A 23,301-nucleotide genomic window follows, 5' to 3' on the forward strand; every position below is an offset into this window, starting at 1 on the left:
AGCGGTCGGGACCGACTTTAAGTTGAGAATGCAGGCGGCGAACTGCCTTTAAATATGAGCAATGAAGTCGTCCCGCCAGAAGCAGCGGCAAAGAGCAGGTCACACGCCCGGCACGTACACTGACGTCACATGCTCTGTACATCCGTGCTTTCGACGTGAAATCACGGAGGACAGATTCCTCCATTTTGCAGCTGCCCGAAAGCAAGCAACAGGACTGCGAAGAGCTGAAGGTGAATAGTTTTGTAATAAGGAAAGAGGGCCAGAGAGACAAACAGGCCAGTATCTCGCAACTGGATCTGCTGGAGAAAGCTACTCGGGAGAGCCCACGGCAGGCAAAGCACTGCTGGTATGAGCTGAATACAGAGCTCCAGAGCTTCTGGTGAACAACCCATTGAGAAGAAAATGAAATCGGGAACAAAGCCGTATAAAAACGATTTCTTGAGGTATGGTTTTGTTGATTGTACCAGTGCAAATCAGGATGCAAAGCGCATGTGTGTTAAATGCAGGGAAGTACACGCAAATGAAAGTTTAAAACCCTCAAAACTTGAAAGACATTTGTGAAGATTAAGCATGGTGGGTTTGAGGGCAATCTCTTAATTGTTTTCAAAGGATACAGCGAGAACTTAAATCATCAGCTGAAGTCCTTAGCAGAAATGTAACATTGAATGACAAAGCAAGTGAGATCTTGAGGACCAAGCAGGCTTACCTGTCGCATTAAAAGTAAAGGAAAATGGTGGGTCACGAAGGTTGGCTGGCGTGTGTCACGAAGGTTGGTCGATTGGTAAAAGTGGCTCCCCGGGAAGGAAAGTTTGAAAAACCGTGCACTAGATGCTTCCAGAAACAGCAGTCAATCATTCTTTATACTGTTTGTTCAGTGAGGAATGTTACCCTGGGAATCCTCCTGCTTTTCTTAACTGCCAAAGAAAGAATCTTTCGAAAGTACAGCCAGTTCCAGCCGATAGCAGATAGATTAGCTGGTATAAGTGACCATTCCAAAACAGGGGAAAATGTAGCCATCCTTAACAGTTAATTTGCCAGCATGACCCAGTCTGCATCCTCCATCACCAAGAAGGACAAGAACAAAAATGTGGAAATGTTATCATTTGCAAGTTTTTCTCCTGCAGTCCAGCATATTGCTGTTCTCATCCACGCATGGTCACCTTCACAAGCCAAAAGGGATTCCACTCATTGAACGTGCAGCTGGTGTGTGAGCACGAGATGCACATGCATGTCTGTGCCGATACCCAGGCAGTGTGCACGTCGCCTTCATCCTGGCGCACTCAACTGTTCCTGACACCTTCGATTTCCCCCCGGATGAGGGGTTGGCTCCTGGGCGACAGGGGTTATCCGCTATGGTCATGGATATCTGAAGGCCACAGACCACCGCCCGTCCCCGCATCTGCTACCCCCTCTGTGATTCCTATCTGCCTCACTTAGTGTGGGACCTGGGTCGGCAATAAATGCAGGCCTGGTCCATGGAATGGATAATGACCTGTTCTGCGATGAGATCTGGTGACAACGTCCACCTGGGTGCTACTGCATGTGAGCTGGCCATTCCATCACACGGTCTCACTGAATTTTTGGGGAGGGGTGGGGGATAGTTGGGGTAATGTGGATGGAGTCGGATACCGGTGCAGTGAGCGGTGGCTGACCTGGGGGGGGTGATGGGGCCTGGTCCGTGCTCCCCTCCAATGGCTGCCCAGTGCCCTATCACTACCCCCTTCCCAGCACCTCCTCTGCAGCCAGCCCATCCCTCACACCATTCTGACAGAGCACCGAGGCAGGTTGAAACTGTGAGCAGGTGTTTGTGAACAGGTGACCATGTATCTACAGGTTTGTACCCTAGCCCGTAATGCTATCCTGTGTGCTGCATCCCTTGTCAACTGGTGTCTAACTTTCTGACCTTAATGGGCCATGACACTGCGGTATCCCTGCAGAGGCCCCATCACACCTTCTCCCTCGGGGTACCCGATGGCCCACAGGCTACTCCTTAAGATGGGGGTGAAGCCGGAGTGAGCTTCGGGGGCTCTCCCACCACCAGGCACTGCCAGTCCTGGAGGCTGGTTCCTGTCTGACCAGGGTCTCAATGCTCTTAGCCTTGGGGAGTGGGCTTGCGACTGGTTCAGGTCAGCCAGTGCCTGGGCAATGCCATTGACCCCCATAGCCATGACCCGTTGTGACTGGGCTCAGCTCTGGAGCCCTGCTGCAATGTCCTAGTGGCCCTGGTACAGAACTGACTGTGACAGGGCAGCCCTGTCCTGTGCCTCAGCCACCGCCTACACAGAATGCCCAAGGCCTTGGACATCTTGACCCATGGGCTGATACCTTTTCCCCCAATGACTTGATTGGTTGATATTTATTGTCACGTGTACCGAAATACAATGAAAAGTATTTTTATGCGGCCAAGGGAACGTACACAATACGTACATAGTAGACAAAAGAATAATCAACAGAATACATTGACAGTGGTGCATCAACAAATAGTGATTGGTTACAGTGTTTGTTTTTGGGTTTCCTTGAATGTTTCCTTTTTGGGTTTCTTGTTTGGTTGGAGATTTGGTCGGGGGAAAATATAAAAAAAAGAAAATAGTTAAAAAGGTGCGGTTATGGGGGTTTTGCAGGAATTTTTTTGCAATCTTTTTCTGTGTTTGGAGGAGAAGGGCTGAGAGTGCCTGGTACTTCTTATCTCTATTGGTTTGATTTAAATTGCACTATTGTTGATGTTTCTGACTTGTATAGAGTTTTTGTTTAAGCAGGGCTGGTTTGGGGAAGTGGTATGGATGGGCCGGAGGGAGGGGAGCCGGGGAACAATGGGTGAGAAACGCGCTGGCGCCGAAGTTGAGAGCCACAAGGCTAGCTGGGTGGGCTAGTCAACGGAAGCCAGGTGGGGGAGTGTTCATATAGTTAGTTTAGAGCAGAGGTTAGGTGGTAGGATGGTGTTGCTAGGGGGGCGGGGGGAAGGGGGGGGGGGGTAGTTTATCTGCTGACGAGGGTGGAAGTTGGACATGGCAGCAGTGAGGAGGTCATAGATGTAGCCGGCCAGGAGGCGGGCCAGAGGATGCGCAACACATGGCTGGGGGGCTGGCCAAGGAAAGGGGATGGCTGATCGGCAAAGGCGGGGGAGCGAAGTGCCCCCCAACCAGGCTGATCACCTGGAATGTTAGAGGGCTAAACGGGCCAGTGAAGAGGGCACGTGTGTTTGCGCTTTTGCGGGTTCTGAAGGCGGACGTAGTCATGCTGCAGGAGACGCAGGCCCAGGTTAGGCGAGGGAAGGGCTGGGTTAGTCAGGTCTTTCATTTGGGGCTCGACACTAAGACTGGGGGCATTGCGACCCTGATCAATAAATGGGTTCAATTTGAGGTGGAGGGGACAGTTGCAGATGGGGGCGGCAGATTTGTTATGGTTAGGGGTAAGCTCGAACGGGCGAGAGTAGTCTTGGTCAGTGTGTATGCCCCTAATTGGGACGATGTGGATTTTATCAGGAGGTTGCTAGGGGAGATCCCTGACTAGGACTTGCGCAAACTGATCATGGGTGGGGACTTTAACACAGTCCTGGACCTGAGCCTGGATCGGTCGTGTTCAAAAACGGGCAGGTTGCCAGCGATGGCGAAGGAACTGAGCGGGTTCATGGAGCAAATGGGGGGAACTGATCCGTGGAGATTTAACCGGCTGTCGGCGAGGGAGTTTTCGTACTACTCCCACGTACACAAGGTGTATTCCCGAATTAATTTCTTTGTCATAAGTAGGGACTTGCTGGCCGGGATGGTGCGGGCAGAATATTCGGCAATTGCCATATCGGACCATGCTCCGCACTGGGTAGATCTACAGATTTGTAAGGATAGCTTTCAGCGCCCACAATGGAGGCTGGAAGTTGGATTGCTAGTGGACGAGGCGGTGTGTGAGAGACTCAGGAAATGCATGCAGAATTACCTGCAGGTAAATCTTACCGGAGAAGTCTCAGCAGCGGTGCTCTGGGAGGCACTGAAGGCAGTGGTGGGAGGGGAGCTGATTTCAATCTGGGCTCATAGGAACAGGACAGATAGGGCAGAAACGGACCGACTAGTTCAGGAAATTTTACAGATAGACAGGAGCTACGCGGGGTCCCCGAGGCCAGAGTTACTCAAGAAACGACAGAGGCTGTAGGCCGAGTTCGGGGTGCTGACTACAGGCAAGGCCATAGAGCAGCTTAGAAAGGCAAAAGGCGCGATATATGAGCATGGAGAGAAGGCCAGCAGAATGCTCACGCAACAACTAAGGAAGAGAGAAGCAGCCAGGGAGATAGGAAGGAAAGCGGATGGGGAGGGAAATCTGATGGGGGACCCCACAGGGCTGAACAAGGTGTTTAGGGACTTTTATAGTAAGCTGTACACTTCGGAACCCCCCAGGGGACCGGAGAGGATGAGGCGATATCTGGACGGACTGACCTTCCCAAGAGTAGGTAGGGGGTTGGTAGATGGACTGGGGGCCCTGGTCAGGATCGAAGAGGTATTAGAGGGCCTGCAGGTTATGCAGTCGGGTAAAGTCCTGGGGCCGGATGGGTATCCGGTGGAGTTTTATAAAAAGTTTGCCGAGATAGTGGGGCCGGTGCTGGTCAGGGTTTTTAACGAGGCAAGAGACAGAGCGGTTCTACCACCGATGATGTCGCAGGCCACTATTTCGCTTATTCTGAAACGGGGTAAAGACCTGGAGGCATGTGGGTCCGATAGGCCGATCTCTTTGATTAACGCAGACGCTAAGTTATTGGCCAAGATCTTGGCGACTAGAATTGAGGACTGTGTACGGGGCGTAATTGCGGAGGACCAAACCGGGTTCGTAAAGGGTAGGCAACTGGTGGCCAATCTAAGAAGGCTGCTTAATGTGATTATGATGCCCCCGGAGAGCAGGGAGGTAGACATATTGGTAGCTATGGATGCGGAAAAAAACTTTTGACCGGGTCGTGTGGGACTATCTGTGGGAGGTGCTGGGACGGTTTGGGTTGGGGGAGGGGTTCATTGACTGGGTTAGGCTGTTCTATCAGGCCTCAGAGGCTAGTGTAAGGACGAATAGGACGACATCAGATTACTTCAGACTGCACTGCGGGACAAGACAGGGTTGCCCTCTCTCCTCACTGCTCTACGCGCTGGCCATAGAGCCCCTGGCAATTGCTCTGAGAGCCTTAAGGGACTGGAAAGGGCTGGTCCGGGGGGGGGGGGGGGAGTGGAACATAAAGTCTCGTTATACACAGATGACCTGCTGTTATACGTGTCAGACCCAATGGCGGAGATGGACGGTATGGAAACCCTGAGGGAATTTGGCCGGTTTTCAGGATATAAATTGAGTATGGCTAAGAGCGAGTTGTTCATAATTCAGGCGAGGGGGCAGGAGAGTAGGCTGAAGGGGCTGCCGTTCAGGCTAGTAGGAGAAAGCTTCAGATACTTGGGGATACAGATGGCATGGGACTGGGGCAGGTTGCATAAGCTCAAGCTGTCCCGACTGGTGGAACGAGTGAGGGAGGAGGCTCAGAGTTGGGATGCGCTCCCGCTGTCACTAGCGGGGAGGGTGCAGGTTTTTAAGATGACGATTCTCCCGAGAGTCTTGTTCATATTTCAGTGTCTCTCCATTTTCATCCCGAGGTCCTTCTTTAAGAGGCTGAATAAAATTATCCTGGGATTGTCTGGGCGGGGAAGTCCCCGCAGGTGAGGAAGGTGATGCTCGAAAGGAACAAAGGGGAGGGGTGGCTGGCGTAGCCGAACTTCAGCAACTACTACTGAGCAGAGTAAACACAAACGCAACATGCGCCAGGCTCAGTCTGATCCAGTTTAAAACGGAGTGGCCCACATGACGGTGGGCCGATGAGTAAATTCTTCGGGCTGGAGGTCAAGTGTGCCAGATGCGCCGGCCGGCTAATCACGTGCACATGTTCTGGTCGTGCCCTAAACTCGGGGGGGGGGGGGGGGGGTTACTGGCAGGGATTCGCAGACATCATGTCCCGGGTTTTGAAAACTGGGGTGGTAATGAGCCCGGATGTGGCAATCTTTGGGGTGTCGGAGGACCCGGGAGTCCAGGAGGAGAAGGAGGCCGACGTCTTGGCCTTTGCTTCCCTGGTAGCCCGGCTATGAATACTGTTGGCATGGAGGGACTCGAGGCCCCCGAAGACCGATGTATGGCTATTGGACATGGCGAGCTTTCTCGGTGTAGAGAAAGTTAAGTTTGCCTTGAGACGTTCACTATCGGGGTTCGCCCGGAGGTGGCAGCCATTCATTGACTTCTTCGCGGAGAACTAATGGTCAGCGGGGGGGGGGGGGGGGGGGGGGGGGTGGTGGGGGTGGTGGTGTGAGGAGGAGTAGAGTAGAGTAGAGTTGGGGGGGGGGGAGGAGTAGAGTAGAGTAGGGGGTGGTTGTGGTTTAGGCAGGTCCTTGCGAGAATGGAGTTATAGTTTGTACTATGCGTTATTTGCTTTTCTTTTTGTACAGTACTGTACAATGTCATTGTTTTATATGCCAAAAATACCTCAATAAAATTGTTTATTAAAAAAAAAATTATTTTCATTTCTGTGGCGCTGTTTTGAAATATCTCTTAAATTATTTGCCGATTTGTGCAGCAAGCCTAAGGAAATTGTAGGATTCTTGATTTTGTATCTCGGCTTGTCCATGCCTCATAGTTGATTTCTGATGTTTTGGCTGGATCTTTTAGACTCCGCTTGGATCAGGTGGTGATCTGCCGTCCAGTCAGCTCTTTGCATGTCACTAGTTATCTTTGTTAGCTCTTTCCTTCTGTCTGACAAATATATAGTGAAGGAGATGCCAGTTCTTAGATTGTGGGTGTTGCCAGGTTATTTCATATTTTCCTTTTGCGTGGGGAACTTGGATTTGGTTATAGCAAGGTCATGTTTGGCACTCAAAGGAGGAGAGTTCATTTTGAGTTTTCCTTTCCAATTGCATGTTGACTGAGGCTGCCTCCCCATATGATGTGGTCATGCCCAACCCTGGTTTTGAAATTGCCCATAAGGTTAATTTTGTTGTCTCTGAATTGATCACAGGAAATGGTCTTGAGCATCACAGAAACTTTACATGGCTACTGTTGGTCATTGTGGGGACATATTCATTTATGAATATTGAGTGCCTCCCATGTTATTGCAGGATAGGCACATGCTCAGAGGTATTATGCCTGCAAGCATCAACCATTTTCCAGATTGTCTCCCCAAAGCAACAGAGACCGTTATCGTTGCGTAAGCAGATGACTCTGCCCTAGCTACCTACAGCAAAGAAGACGCACAGACCAAGGCAAACATTTTTGAGTGTTGTCAAAATCTCTGGTCCCAAAATTAATGTCTGAGACCAAGGATGTGTTTTGGATTTCACCAGACACATGATGAAGCACCAAACATGTTGATTACACCAGGCTCAAGGTTGTGGAAAAATGTTCATACCTTGGCAGTGTTCTCCCTACAGTGATGCCACTGTTGTAGAATATATCCATGCATGCATCCAAAAAGCAAGTTGTGTCTACTGCTGACTGCATGATTGCGATTGGAAGCAGCTTGGCATTAGACTTCAGACTAAACGCAAACCCTGCCAGGCTGTTTCTCATCGGGATGGGGGTTGGGGTGGGGGGGTGGGGGGGGGGGGTGGAGATTGAAATACTGTCCATTCCTAAATGAAGTAACTTTTGTATTTGCAAATTCTAAATGTAGACAATGTAACACTCACTAATGATGGTGTGGAGCTTGTTCACTCCTCAGCCACCTGGTTTTGGGGTGACGTGGCTCCAATGATTCCCCCTCCCCCGTGGCAGAAGATGACATGGTGCTGAAGCAGCTGAAACCATTCATGGTGGTGGACAGTGGGGATGGCTCACTGGAAAGTGCTGAAGCCCCCGCATGCTTATATTGTTGCACTGATCCCAACAGCATAGAAGATCTATTTTGACTTGAAGGGTCATTTTGGACTCGAAACGTTAACTCTGTTTCTCTCACCACAGATGCTATCAGACCAGCTGAGCTTTTCCTGCACTTTTTCATTCCGGATCTCCGGCACCCACAGCATTTTGCTTTTTTTTGTTATGGATGTCAGACATTGCTGCCCAATTTACTCCATAATAATGGTAAGCGTTAAAACGCCACCATTGTTGCCAAATGGGCCAATATTATTTATACATAAATATTTTAAGACCTCTGTATAAACAGGGAAGAATATTACTGCATGAGAAGTTGCAGATTTAAAAAAAAAAGATATTTTCTCCAATTTTCCTTTGAGATGATTCCGTTTGCTGTTCGTAAAATTAAGCAATCTTCATTGAAACAAGTTTTACTTTAGATTTTACAGCTAATACAGATTTCATAATGATGGAAGTGATTACTGAATTGGTCATTTAGACAGACTTTTGGCTTTTCCTCCCCAAATAATTATATTGCCATTGATTTTTTGCGGGACAATGTAAACCATAAAACCATTCTTGTATTCGCACATGTTAATCTGAAAAAGAAAATTTCCTCCTTATCCTCAAAGTTCAGTCAAAAGGTATAAATATGACCATTATTAAAGCAATTGCATAAAAATGCTCACTCCAATACAATTTGCACCAGAAGATTAAAACAACCACCGTTCCTTACCCATCAGTGATAATCTGGTGCCTGTGACTTTGGGGCAGTTGAAACCTTATTTCCTAGCTTAAGGCTGTGCCATTTTTCTGCTGTGGCTGACTTTCTCAGAACTTAATTGTGTTACTGTTTGGATTCTGAAAATGGTGCCATATTTTTGCTGCTACTCCCACAAGACGTCTGCCATCAACATTATTTTCAGAATCCAGAAAGTTGCCACTTAAATCCTTGCACATTCAGATGTCATAAATTTGCATACCTGTGGTATAAATCTGTCAGATATGAATTTCTTAAGGGGTGTCCATCCTGTAGGTCTACTTTATTTTAACTGAACTTCACCTCCCCTAATTCACTTCTGTCTCTTGTAATGTAGAATTATTTGTTTTTCTGACACTGGCAGTCTGTTTAAAATGTTTTCATTTTTTAAAACAGGATCAGTGGACAATGGGTTTTTAAACACCCTGAAGGACACCCCAGGAACATATCCTTTTGAGAAGGAGTTAAAATTGTGCTTGTTTGAAATTCTGAACATGTTTTGTCTTCCAGGAGTTTGAAGGGACTAAGAACTCCATGGTCACATGGTCCATGCCACACTTCCCACCGTGGAAGTGTGTGGCAGTAGGGTGAGAGGTATTAGCTGGGGAGAATATAATTGGATTTGAAGGTGATAACCTATAAAGTCTAGGCAGCTCAGGGTTGAAGGACATGATGTTTTAGTATATCTTCGTATTTACTCAAATCATACTTTAAATTGACCAAGTGAGATGAGCGATGAATGGCTTAACAGTTCCAAATGTTGAAATTAGGTTGTTCTTCTGTGGCTCAATGGAAGCCTCCCATCAAACGCTTCACAACTTATTCTTGGAATTGGCTGATAAATAGTCGCCCTTCTCTCCATTGCTAATCCTTTTCATTGATTTGTTACCTTCTACATGAAGTCATTAAATTTAAACTATATTTTCATCGTCTTTGTTGAGTTTGTTTTCATAATCCACCATAACCAACATGCTCGTCATGCCTTCATAATTTCCCATCTTCAGATTTAAGACCCTAGTTTCAGAATGAATTATATTATGTTCACACTTAATGCAAAATCCTATCATGGTCGCTATTTCTCAAAGGCTCCTTTACAGCAATGTTATTAATTATCCCCTTTTGATTACTCAATGCTAAATCCAAAATAGCCTGATCCCTAGTTGGGTCTTCAATGTACTTCTCCAAAACCCCATCTTGTACACACTTCAGGAATTCCTCCTCAATGGCATCATTACTAATTTGGTTAATCCAGACTGTCTGTAAATTGAAGTCGTCCATTATGCCTGTTGCGTGCATGCCTAATTTCCTGATTTATATTATGCTCAACATTATGATTACAGTTTGATACAAACCACTCCCATCAATGTTTGCTGCCCCTTGCTGTTTCTTAGCTCCACCCAAATTGATTCTACATCTTGATCCAAGATCCTCTCTTACTAATGTACTGATTTTTGACACTTATTAAGAATGATACTCTACCTACTTTTCCTTTCTATCCTTCCTATTGGCGAATATCCTTGGATATACAGTTCCCAACCTTGGTCCCCTGTAGCCAAGCCTCTATAATGGCAATTAAATCATATCTATTTACCTCAACTGATGAATTTAAATCATCAACATTTTTGTGAATGCTGCATGCATTCAGATAGAGGGCCATTAATTTTGCTTTTTTAACTTTACTCTTTACCTGATCCTATTTGATGCTTGCCTATACTTTGTCTGTCTTCTATTTTTGCTTTCTATTTATGGGCAATAAATGCTGCCCTCGCCAGTGACACCCATATCAAATAAGCAATTTTTAAAATGTACTCGTGGAAAGTAGTTGTTGTTGAAAGGTTAGCAAATGCCGTAGACCGATCTCGCCCTCTAAACAGCAATGATGTAAATAGCCAGATATTCCATTTGTGATGTTGATTTTGCTGAGGAAAGTACAAGTTTACATACAAAATCCAAATAGAGATGAATTTTCAGATCACTACAGGTTAGGATTTACTAATTGTAGTAGGCAAACAAAATCCAAATAGATAAGCCTCTATAAGATATTATGGCTTGTTCCACATTTTCGCCAGTCACCAACTCCCTGTAACAGGTTAAGACCAAAAAAGCAAAAAAGTGATCACATGCACAAATTTATAGCCTGAAGTGTCTGTAATTTGAACCAAAAAAATCTTTCTGTTGCTTCTCTAGTATCAGTTTTTCTGTCATAATAATTGAATATCTCATGCAGAAAATAATTAGTTTCCTGTTCTCCTATAGGTCACAACTTCTATGGCAGAAGAGTCAAATTTCAAACTTTACCAAAATAACCATCCTTGAAAGTTTCCTACCCTTGGTACACAACTGGTGAGCACAGTGGTTGACTGAAACATACAGACCAGATTTGGTCTTTTCGGACTCTGTCAAGTTCATTGATCTCAGCCTGTTATAGCCTGGGAGGGAAATATGATCCCTGCTTCTCTTCTGAATCATAAGTATTCCAGCTTCTACAGCCTCTCCTTGTAGCTCCTGTTTCCTAATCTGAACAGTTAATAACTCCAGCTCTTGGTTTTGGTTGCTCATTAGTTTGGCGTCTTCAATTCCTTGGTGTTTTTTTCTTGAGATGCGAGCCTCACTCAACACCTCTACCTACTCACCTCTTATCTTGTCCTTTTAAGACCCTCTGTACAGCCATTACTGACCCAAGTATTTTGTTACCCTCATGTGGAAGGCTTTGAATTAAATGTGTTGTACTGTAAGATTGTTGCTTCCCCCCCAATCCCTTTAAAATCCTATACCTCAAGGATTGCAGAGGTTCCAGAAGGCAACTCACCACCACCACCTGTAGGGCAACTAGGGATGGGCAATAAATGCTGGCCTAATCAGCGATGCCCACATCCCGTAAATGAATTTTTAAAAATCCCCCTTCACTTGCCACGAGGCATTGTTGTTGGACTAAAATTGCTACGCAGGAAAATGGAAGGTTTAAATAATAAAGTTACCCTGTATCTACAACTGAACTCTGTTAGGAAATGAAACCTGGAATTATTTAGTTTCTGCCACACTACCTTCTGCTGAGTCTCTGCATGTACTGTGAGTTACTATTACAAAGTACTTCCAGCACAGAACCAGGCCCATTGACTTCGTAGGGCCATGCTAGTGTTGAGGTGAGCCTCTTTCCGACCTTCTTCATCTAACCCCATCAACATAACCTATTCTTTTCTCACTCGTGTTTATATCTAGTTGCTCCCTGTAGTGGTGAGTTCATATTCTAAGCTCTGGGCAAAGACTTTTTTCCTGAATGACTATTTTATATTTATGGCACCACTATAAAACTCTTACACAATGTCAGAGATCTGTTTCATATCCCCGCTCAGGAATCTTCTCTAGAAAAGATAAATCTCACCTATTTTTCCTAATTATTATAAACTTCTATCCTGATACCATTCTATAAGCAATTTTTCAATGCACTTTGCTCTAATGTCTCTTTACCCATTTTTATCAATTGATTCTAGAGCTGCACAGCGTATCCAAAAGGTTCAACAAAAGTTTAACATTTGCTTTTCAATTTTATCTCGCTAGAAATGGATCCCAGTGTTTTTTGTTTTTATTGTAGCCATATTAACCTGTGACTCTATTTTGTGATCTGTGAATCTATACCCCAGATTCCTCCCAATCTGACCTATTTAGACACTTGCTTTCTGAGGAGTTTGTGAGCTCCCTGTTCTTTCAACCAAAATGTATTCGCTTGTACGCATGTATTTTGAAGTTCAGTTGTCAAGTGCGCACCCATTCTGGAATCTTCCTATGTTTTGTTATTGCCCTCTGCCCCCCACAATTTGTTGTCCTCTCGCATTTTGAAATTATACTTCCAATTCCTGAACCCAAATTATTTACTTAAATGGATAACAGTTCCAGCACTGTTTCTTGAGCAGCACTACTCCCCATCTTTGCCTATCAAGTGACCCATGGGTTTTCTGTTTTGTAGCCAGCTTGCTATACATTCTGCTGTTTGTCCCCTGACCTCACATAGTCAACTCTTAGTCATGAATTGACTGTTTGATATCTTTATTCAATGTTTATTGGAAATCCAAATGTATTGCATCTAATGCATTACATTTTACTGTCTTGGTGCAGTATTGAAGAAATTTTGCACCATGAAAAGTAGAATTGCATCCAAAGGATCAGACAGGAGTGAACTATCATCTGTCCCTACAGATAAATATTGAAGACTCAATGGCACTGGGAAGCTCACCTGGGCAATGTTCTGATACACCAGCCAATTTCCTACACTTGAAATTGGATTTATAGTTTGTTTTCCTGCTCCGATGAAGTCTGACCTTTTGCATCTGAGGAGATTTGACTACTCTGGGTATTTAAAATAAAATAATTTGTGCACTTTTGAAATCAGTAATTTATGTTGGTGCACGTAAGCATTATCACCTTTATAATTACTTTGATATTCAACACTGATGTTGAAATAGTGTATTGGTTATGTTAGTACTGTTTACCTAAGGTAACAGTTCATTGTTTGAAATGTTCAAAGCTTGCTGTGGAAAAGGAAATAAATGTAATAACTTCATGAAAATGTATTTCTAAAAGTGAATATTCTTTAACTCTTCCATTACGGTACTTGAAGTGGTGATCTGCTTCTTCACATTATGGTCTGTGATTGGTCTGTCTGGCTTTCACACCTATCTTATTGCACTCAACCAAACCACTAATGAAGATGTAAGTAATATGTATACAACAGGGGAATGGGTAGAGTGACTCCTTTTTGGGGATGTAACTTATTAATCAATCACAATAAGATATATTAAAATTTGACAACTTTTAATATGAATATGTACCTCCTTTTCCTCCAAAGGTGGTTGGTTGTCAGCAGTTATGAATGTGAGCAGTAACATTTATGAATTTATGATCTTAGCTTGGTATAATTACCACAATTAAACATTTATCTGCACTACATTGTAATTGCAATAATTTTGCCACTTAGTTTATTCATATCTATAATGTCTGTGCAGTACTCCCATTTCTGGAAGCTGCTCATATACCAAAGGTGACTTCACACCAATGGTGCTCAGAATTATATTGCCCTGGATTCCAAGAACTGTTGTTGGAAGGCGCAGAAAGTAGTCTTTCGATCTATAGTCCTTCTATGGCTCCCATAGGAGCCAGCAGTACACTTTTAAAAAAAAAAAAGAGATAAGCATCCACAAGTGAGGGTTTTTACACAAGCACATCTTAACCAACAATATTAAAACCGCTTCAAATGGAGTGCAACAAATTTCTTGATATGACAATACTTCTACTTTCATAACTAGTGTGCAGTTGGGTGACACGGTGGAGCAGTGGTTAGCACTGCTGCCTCACAGCTCCATGGACCCGGGTTCAATTCCAGCCTCAGGTGACTGTCTGTGGAATTTGCACTTTCTCCCCATGTCTGTGTGGGTTTCCTCCGGGTATTCCGGTTTCTTCCCACAGTCCAGAGCTGTGCCGGTTAGGTGGATTTGCTGTGGCCTTACTAAATTGCCCCTTAGTGTCCAAGAGGTTAAGTGGGGTTAGTTGGTTACAGGGATAGGGTGGAGGAGTGGGTTTATGTAGGGTGCTCTTTCCAAGGGCCAGTGCAGACTCGATGGGACGAGTGGCCTCCTTCTACACTGTAAATTCTGTGTTGATATCAACTTTGATGCTTTCAAGGCCATGCAATTTCATACTAATCATGATTGGATTGCTTTTGCATCCTACTGCTTTAAAATCTTGGTGAATGTTGAACCCTGTAGTTGTCAAAACACGAGCTGTTAGAACCTGTTTTCAAACATAGTCTTGACTTCTAAAATACAAGACCAGGCTAACTTTTCAGTTGGATCACCTTAATTAATTTTTATTTGATAGGTAGTAGGGATCGGTTGAACCTGAGTTTAATTGGATGTGGAGGATGCAATACAGCCGTAGTTACCATTTTAATTTGTTCCCAGTAGGAGCCTACAACCTTAAATTGTAAATGCATACTACACCGTATGATCTATGTGCTACATATGACATGGCTCAGCATTCAAATTGGTTGCGTGATGTCGAGAGTTCGATGAGGGGCTTCGGTATGTGTACTTATGGGAATTTTATTTGTTTTGATTTCTCAAATTGTCTTTCACAGATTAAAGGCTCTTGGTCAGGAAAGAATGGAATTCATAACCCTTACAGCCACGAGGGTGTCGTAAAAAATTGTTGTGAGATCCTATGTGGGCCAGTGCCGCCAAGGTAAGAAATCCTTTTTTACTGTTGCTTTTAAAATCAATAAAGTGATTTCAAAATGCTAAGTAGTGTACTAGTCAACATTCAGCACTTGACCACCTCATGATGAGTTACTGTTTAAAGGACCTCCCTTACTGTATACTAATCGACAGTCATGTTTGCCATATTTTCTTTTCTATCTCTGCTTAGCATGTGAGTATCACTGGCAAGGTCAACATTTGCTGCTCATCGCTAATTGCCATTGAAGGTGGCGATCTCCCTCCTTTAACAGCTGCAGTCCATGTGGTATCGATACGCCCATAGAGCAGTTAGGAGGGGGGGGCGGGGGAGTTCCAAGTAAGGATGGGATGTGACTTGCAACTGGGGGGGGATGAGGAAGGTGAGGGGAGGAGGAGGGGAAATGTCTCGCTGGTGGTGGTGGTGTTCCCGTTCATCTGCTGTCCCTATTTTCCAGGTAGAGATCATGGCTGGGATTCTCCAAAAATGGGGCTATGTCCCCACACCCGCCGGAAAACTGGCGTGAATCACTGCAGACTTTTTTCAAAAAGTCCGGAGTGATTGTACGGCTTTATGAGAGATAGCAGGGCCCAGCGTGCTCCGCTCAGCTCCTGCTGCCGATACGGGGCCCTGCACTTCCAGCCGCGGGTCCGCGCATGCGTGTGGTGTCCGTTTTCGCGGTGGTCCTTGCGCAACATGGCAGAGGCAGCGTGGAAGAAGATAGGCCCACACCCGGATCGAGCGTGCTCACCGATCAGTAGCCCCTGATCGTGGGCCTGTCCGTCATGGGGGCGCCCCGGAGTCTGATTTCCCCCCCCCCCCCCCCCCCCCCCCCACCAGGACGGCCAGCACGGCCGCGAGTCTGTGCTCCCACCGGGTGGAACCAGGTTGGAACCATGCCGGCGGAACTCCGATGGTTGATCACGGAGAATCGCCGTGGGGGCCTCTTTCAACGGCCCCCGACCAGTGCTGCGTCGACTGCGCGCGGCTGGTGGCGATTCTCCGGTCTGCGGAGAATCACGTCCCTGCGCCGCGGGTCCGAGACCCCATTCTCCGGCACCATGTCTGAGACCCCATTCTCCACCCCCGCGCCAAGCGCGATTTCGGCACGGAGACTTGGAGAATCCCGGCCCATGGATTTGGAAGGAACAGTTCCAAAGAACCCGACATGTTGCAACACTGCATCTTACGCTGCCGTTATGCACGAATGATGGAGAGAGTGCATGTTTAAGGTGTTGGCTAGGGTGCACTCAAGCAGACTGTTTTGTCCTGGGTGTGTGTCGCGTTTTGAGTGTTGTTAGAGCTGTGCATGTCATAATATACACCAGTATATCATGGTGCAGACACACACACTGATGGACACACAGCAAGACCAATCAACACACACAACACCGCAGCCAATCACCAGTTGGAGCACACTCACTATAAAGACAGAGGGCATCAGTTTTCCTGCTCATTCGGGATGCAGCCTCTCAGAAGGACAGAGCTTACAGCACAGATCTTCACCATGTGCTGACTGCATAGACTGGTTAGGACAGGCATAGGTCTTTAGTTTAACCTAACATCGTGTTAACCCACAGTGAAAGTATGTTCTACAGTTTCTAGTTTAATAAAATAGTGTTGTACTATTTTAAGTATTGGTGGCCTGTATGTGTTCCACGGATCCAGAGCACCCAACACATCAGTGCGTATCCACGCAAATGGAGTGTGTTCGATCACAATCCTGACTTGTACCTTGTAGGTGGTTGGCTAGGCTTTGGAGAGTTTGGAAATGAGTTACTCCCAGCTTTAGACCTGCCCTCACTGCCTCCGTGTTTATCCAGCTGGTCCAGCTAAATTTCTGGTCATTGTTAATTCTCAGGATGTTGATGAGGGATTGAGTGATTCTAATGGCATTGAATGTTAAAGTGAGGTGATTAGATTCTCTCTTGTTGGTGATGGTGATTACCCAGCATACCTGTATAAATATTATTTGCCACTTGCCAGCGCAAACCTAAAAGTTTTCTGGGTCTTGTTAGATGTGGACATGGACTGCTTCAGTATCTGAGCCATCCGAGATGATACTGAACACTTGTGCCATCAGTGAACATCCTGACTTCTGATGTTATGTTGCAGGAAAGGACGTTGTAAAAGCGCTGAAGATGGTTAGGCCTAAGACACTATCCTTGAAATGATTGGTCTTCTACAGCCATCTTCCTTTGTGTTACAGTTTTCCCCCTGATTTCCAAAATTGCTGCCACACCTGGGTGCCACACCCTGCAATTGCTATCCTGATGTCAAGGCCTCTTTCTTCATTTCTAGAATTCAGCTCTTTTTTTCTATGTTTGTACAAAGGCTGCAATGGGGTCTGCAGTTGAGTTACCCTGGCAGAGCCCAAACTGCGCATTCATGCACATGTTGCTGAGCAGGTGCTGTTTAATAGCACTGTCACTAGAACAGAAGAATTAGGAGCAGGAGTAGGTCATTTTGCCACTCAATCCTGCTCTGACATTTGATGAGTTTATGGTTAATCTGATTGTGGCCTCAACTGCACCTTTCAGTCACCTCCCCCACCCCACCTCCCCATAACTCTTTTTCCTTGTTAATTACCTTGAATATGTTTAATGACCCAGCTTCTGCTGTTCTCTGGGAAAGAGAAATCCAGTCTTAACAGCTGCTGAGAAATGCCGCCTTATTTCAGTCTTAAATGGGAGGTGCTTAATTTTAATACCGTGTTCCCTAATTCTAGTCTTCTCCCCCATCCTGTCAATCCATCGGGGTCTTTTATATTTCACAAAGATCACCTGCCATTATTTTAAACTCCAATAGATACAGGCCCAACCTGCTCAACGTTCCTCAGCTAATGCCTTCATATCAGGAATCCGCTGACTGAACCTTCTCTGAGCTGCTTCTAATGCAGTTATTCTTTCCGTAAGGAGACCAAAACTGCACACGATAATCCAGATGAAGTATCATCCAAGATCTGTCCAGGTGGAGCAACAGCTCCCTACTTTAATACTTGATTCCCTTTGCCATAAGCGGCGACAATTCATTTATCTTCCTAATCACTTGCGTACCAACTTTGAGATACAGTTCTGCAATCTCTCCCCATAATAGTGTACTGCATTTCTATTCCTGCTGCTGAAGTGGACGAGTTCACGTTTTCCCATATTGTAATCGGTATCTGCCAATTTTGTTGCCCATTCACTTATCCCTATCAATCCAGTTTGATGAGGACACAGGGTCTAGTTTACTTTCTTTTCCATCATTGTCACCAGCAAATTTTGCAACCGTACATTTGGTACCTTCATCCAAGTCATGGATATAGGTTGAAAATATTTGAGGCCCCAGCACTGATTCCGTGCCGCTCCACTATAAACAGCTTGTCAACCTAAATGTAACTCCTTTATCCCAACTCTCTAAATTCTGTTCGCTATCCAACCCTCCATCCATGCTAACACGTTACACCATGAACTCTTCTTTTGTGAAGTAACCCTTGATGTGGCACCTTTATCAAACATCTTTTGGTCATCCAACTACACCAGGTCTGCAGGCTCATCCATATCCACCAACTTTGTTACATCCTCAAGAACTTTATTAAATTGGTATGATTTCCGTTTCACAAAATCATGTCAACTCTGCCTGATTTGATTATTTTCTAATTGTCCGACTTATTACCTCCGTAACAATGGATTCTGTAGCATTTTGCTGGCCAGCCAGTCGAGCCATTCCAGCGGGTTGTTTAGAGTGATATATTGCTGCGTCTCTGGAATCATGTGTACAATGAATGATTTCCCTCCCTGAGGGTCGTTAGTAAATTAGATAGGTTTTTAAAACAATCCAGTAGATTCATGATCATTATTAATGAGACTGGTATTATTCCAGGTGTATTTATCAATTGAATTAATTTATTAATTGAATTTAAATTCCCTCAACTGTTGTGGTTGGTCTTGAACTGCAGCCTCCGGGACATTAGCCTGAGCCTCTGAAGTGCTCTGGATACTTTCAGTAACTACGCAGCTATTCATTTGTCAGTAAGAACTTTGTGATGTTCTGAGGATTTAAAAGTCATTCAGATGTTTTTATTGCTTACTTAGCTGCAAATGTATCCTCCATTTCAATGGGAATGTAGAAATATAAGATTCAAAGATATTTTTACAGTGTGCCTGTTTAATAATCCGAGTGCTTTCTTTGGTTGTGATTATAGTTTCTTTAATGACAGTTGGTTCTGATCTAGGCCAAGCCAGGTGCTGTGGTTATTATTTTGTTGCCCCCGAGGAGTTTGGGATGTCCCTCCTTTGAGGGTATTGCAAGGGGCTTCCTGGAAGGCTGGGATTTGCTTCTTTGTCTCTTTGGTATATAAGGGTCTGGGAATGGATTACGTTATGTGCCTTGGTGGATATCCTGTTATTCCCACTTTATTATTGATTGAATGGCCTGTTCTCCTCTTCACTGATGAGTGTTGTCATCTGGTGGGGTAGCTTTGTTTCGCTCGGCTTTTCTTTTTTTTCTTACCTTGGGAGGCCCTGAAGGCTTGACCATAGTCTGACCATGATGTTATTGTTGCCGGTCATCACTTCACAATTGTATGGAAAGATTTTGGTTCTGCCCTGGTCCTGTCTTTGGGATTTAGTTGTGTTGTGTGGTATGTATGTAACTCTCCTTAGATCTGGAACTTCTGTGTATTTCCTTTTGTTTTTGAAAAGGTGGGTATGACGGATCCACTCTTGACTTCTACATGGGTGCCGATGGATCTGGCATCCGGAAAGAGGAGGCTGTGATGGGATGCTAATTCTCCGACCCGGCGGGGGGGGGGTCGTAGAATCCCGCTGCAAGTCTCTGATTTACAGCCTGTAATAATCTTCCTTGCAGTTAGCAATATCTTACAGTCAGATTTTCCAGGAAAAGCCCCTAGCTTCACATAACTCCTCTCTGCAGAAAAGGCTTATCAGATTCTGGATTCTGTTTGCATCAGCCTTTTCTGCAGAGAGTTGTTTCCCGCAGTGGCCTTTTGTTGAGAAATTGCTGGTTGTTCCTGGAGAAAACCAAGTGGGGAAAAAAGAGGGGTTTTCTGTTATCTGCCAAAATGGAACTGAATGTTCTTTTGGTCTCTGAACCATTTCAGAGGGAACAGACCCAATCACCACCAGTTACCGGGCAGAACACAGCATTTTGGGCCAATTCATTGGCCATGAGCCAAATCAATCAAATCGAGTCATCCGCTTTTCACTGCTGCTGCTGAAATCCTCTGCTTGAATTAAAGGCACAGGACACTGCCTTAAAGACACATGTCCATTCATCATCCATGAATCAAAATGTAATGGCAAAAATAAAGGGGAAAACAAGGCAATAGACCGGGAATAAACAAGAAGAAACAGGAACGATCCTCACAAAGTATTATTTTGTAACTTTCTTGCATTATTCTGTATAATCTCCTTATGCGGGACTATGTCCCCACGCCGGCGGGAAAATCGCGCGAACCACTCCGGTATCAACAGCCCCCGAAAGTGCGGCATTTAAAAAACCTTGAATAGATTAATCTTGTGAAATGTAGTTTCAGATATGTTTGTAAAAAGATGGTTGAAAATGGGAGAATAAGTACCGTTACAGTGACAATACATCGTCACAGTAATACCATATTATTCCCCATGTGCATGCAGGTTTATGTGCTTGTTTTACTTTTCGCTGTGTTTCAATTCTCTCTTTCCCCCCCGACTCTATATTTTGGCTATGAAAGGGAATAAAAGGTTTTATTTAAGCAGGAATCAATACCAACTGCATTTCTTTTTAGTGTTCTTGACAGGAGGGGGCTTATTCAGGAGGAGGCTGGTGTTTCCGCCACTGCTAACCGAATTGCAAGTACAGTGCCACAAATTACGGTAAGCCCTAAGTGATAATTCTGTAATTTAATTGTATCCCAAATTCCTAAAAACTGGAAAATCTGGACTAAGAATGAGAAGCTGGGAAATTATGTTTTCATATTATGATGAATAGGTTACTAGGGAAAATCACAAAAGGTGAAAGAAACAATTAGATGCTTGTCTGGAAAAGTGGTGATCGGATCTGGTCAGAAGGAGTGGGCTTGGTGAACCTCATAGCCTGTTTCTTCACCTAAACAATGGGCTTTATTGAGGGGGACCAGGCTGCATTATTTTGAATGTTACTTGAGTGCACAAGCTAGGCTACCATTTCAGTCTCTTACTAAAGGAGTTGCTACGTTGTTAATTGCTGTATTTTGATACGGCACTCAGGACTCTGTCTTTGGCTTAGGTTTGGGAGTTAAATGTCTCGTGGTGCTTGTAAAGCAGATCTTTGCTATTGCTCCCTCAATGTGCACTACCCAAAAAATTATTAGCTGTAATTCAACACTGTTGCTGTTTATGGGACCTTGCTTGTCATATTTGCCCATATAAGTCGGTGCATTCAGAAAGCAGTCAAGTGCTTGGGATGTCCCAATTTCTCTCTCTTTTTGGACCTCTTGTCATTATTTTTACTTTTATTATTTGGATGTGAGTACAATGGCAAAGCACCTGGAGGAGATTAAAATTCAACTACGTCATGATATGCAAACAAACCAATGAACACTCAGAATAGGACACAACCAATGGGCAGTCAGGACACTCAAAGGTGGCATCACCACAAGGGGGCATGACATAAACACTATGAAAGGGATGAGGCACTCTCACACCCTGCCTCTTTCCACAGACAGACATCCAGAGAGTTAGACAGGGTTGATCAGCATCACACCCCAGCTCGTGGCTTAGAGCAAGCTGGTACAATTAAACTGAGGTACTACAGTTAGATTAGGAGAGAGTCAAACTCATTTGAGAACGTGTTAATAGTTCAATAAACACAAACTCATTTCAGAGTCTGGGGCATCCTTTAGTTAAGACTTCGTCAAGTAGCAGCCTGTGTTATCCGAAGCAGCATAACACAACACTACATAGTGGGACAGGACTCCATTGTAATTCTGGTCATGACTAGTTTGCTTTCTTGGAAAACATAGTAAACCAGTTGATTTTTAAAATCACAATCTAGCAGCTTTGATGTTCTTTCTGAGGTGCCAGCTGACAAATATCCAGATTCACACATGCAGCACCTATATCTCGCTCACTCATTCTTCCTACTTTGTCTCTCATTGTATGTCTCTCGTGTGTTGCAATTTTACCAGCCCCTCTGAGATCGGCGAGATGGCAGCATGGCTTATAAAATGGTGGAAAAAGGCTTTGGAATGGAACCCTGACACTTACTTGCCACCACAGAATATTTCCAGAAGGGGGAATAGCGGCAGTTTGTCAGCTGGAAGTGGGTGGGCTCCAGACCATTCATGGCCACTTTACTCCCCTGCCTATATTTTAATGATGCCACATGGGGAGACCACCAGATGCATTGAAGTACATCCTGGGATGGGGGGACGACGACTTCCATCTGGCCCTTCCATGGCTTAGGGAGATGCCCAATCATGCCAAAGGCTGTTTAGTGCTTCAACATTGGGGGACCACCTTCTGTGTGCAGCAGCCATGTCAAGCTGTAGCACTGCCAGCACACTGGCCCTGTAGATGTCAACTTAATTGGTTGTGCTGGGAAAATTTGAGGTAAATTTCAGTCCATCTTCTCTTGTGGTTTGCCCTATCTTTCTCATACTCTTGGCTTTTTTGTCTTTCTCTCTGTCCTACTCATACAAGCTCCATCTCATGTTCTTTGCATCACTTAATTACCCGAAGTGAAGCGATACAAACTCCACACCAGGAGCTATTTGAAATTCCAAATCGCCCCGTTCATTGCCTCTGTTTCACCTTGCAAGATTTACATCTCTTCCATTCATTAATCCATATGTTTACTGAATTCCCTGAGCTACACTGCATGTGCCCTTCCCAAACAAGGGTAATTAATTGTAATGTTTTCAAAACGTCCTAAATGTTGTGAAATGTGTGGAATGCTGCCAGTTGAACTTTACAGTCCACGCCATCCTAAGCGTTTTGTTAAACAGGCCACTCATAAGACATTGGTAGAGCCGACACCATCACTTTGTTGTGTTCCTTCTTAGCTGGTTCTAGTGTTGCATAGAAGCTGTTCATGTGAAATGTTATTTGTCCAACTCTGATTTACATTAATTATTAGAAGAAAAAGCTGCATGCTCGAAGTGCACAGCAGCTCCAGCGGTGATTGCATTTTTTTTCAGATGCTGTTCCAACAGTTGTGTGTGTTTACAGTTTTCCTTGTTTCATATTTTGCATGTAAATGTGATCTGGATCGGGAATTGCAACATGGCGGGAATAAAATGGAAATTATTGATTCCCTTGAACGCAGACTTTGGATGCAGAATGTGATGAACACGTGCATTCATACATGTTAATTTAAATGATTTGGGGCCATTGTAGTGATTACTACTGTCACTTTGTTTCTTTCTTATCCATCTAGAAAGTTGCACGGCTTCCTCTGACTTGTCTGCAATGGTAACTTTCCTGAATGCTTCTTCCTTA

General features: G+C 44.7%; 1 protein-coding gene across 1 annotated transcript in view; it reads left to right on the forward strand.

Moving 5' to 3' along the window:
- Positions 1-23,301, forward strand: part of zdhhc9 (zDHHC palmitoyltransferase 9) — a 172,977-nt gene that overhangs the window by 138,323 nt on the left and 11,353 nt on the right. The window contains exons 5-8 of the mRNA XM_072505377.1: positions 9,011-9,059; positions 13,219-13,321; positions 14,745-14,848; positions 20,610-20,697. Of these exons, the coding sequence (XP_072361478.1) occupies positions 9,011-9,059; positions 13,219-13,321; positions 14,745-14,848; positions 20,610-20,697 (344 nt within the window). The remainder of the gene's footprint in view (positions 1-9,010; positions 9,060-13,218; positions 13,322-14,744; positions 14,849-20,609; positions 20,698-23,301) is intronic.

Source organism: Scyliorhinus torazame, chromosome 5 (genome assembly GCF_047496885.1).
Source record: "Scyliorhinus torazame isolate Kashiwa2021f chromosome 5, sScyTor2.1, whole genome shotgun sequence".
NCBI classification, from domain to species: Eukaryota; Metazoa; Chordata; class Chondrichthyes; order Carcharhiniformes; family Scyliorhinidae; genus Scyliorhinus; species Scyliorhinus torazame.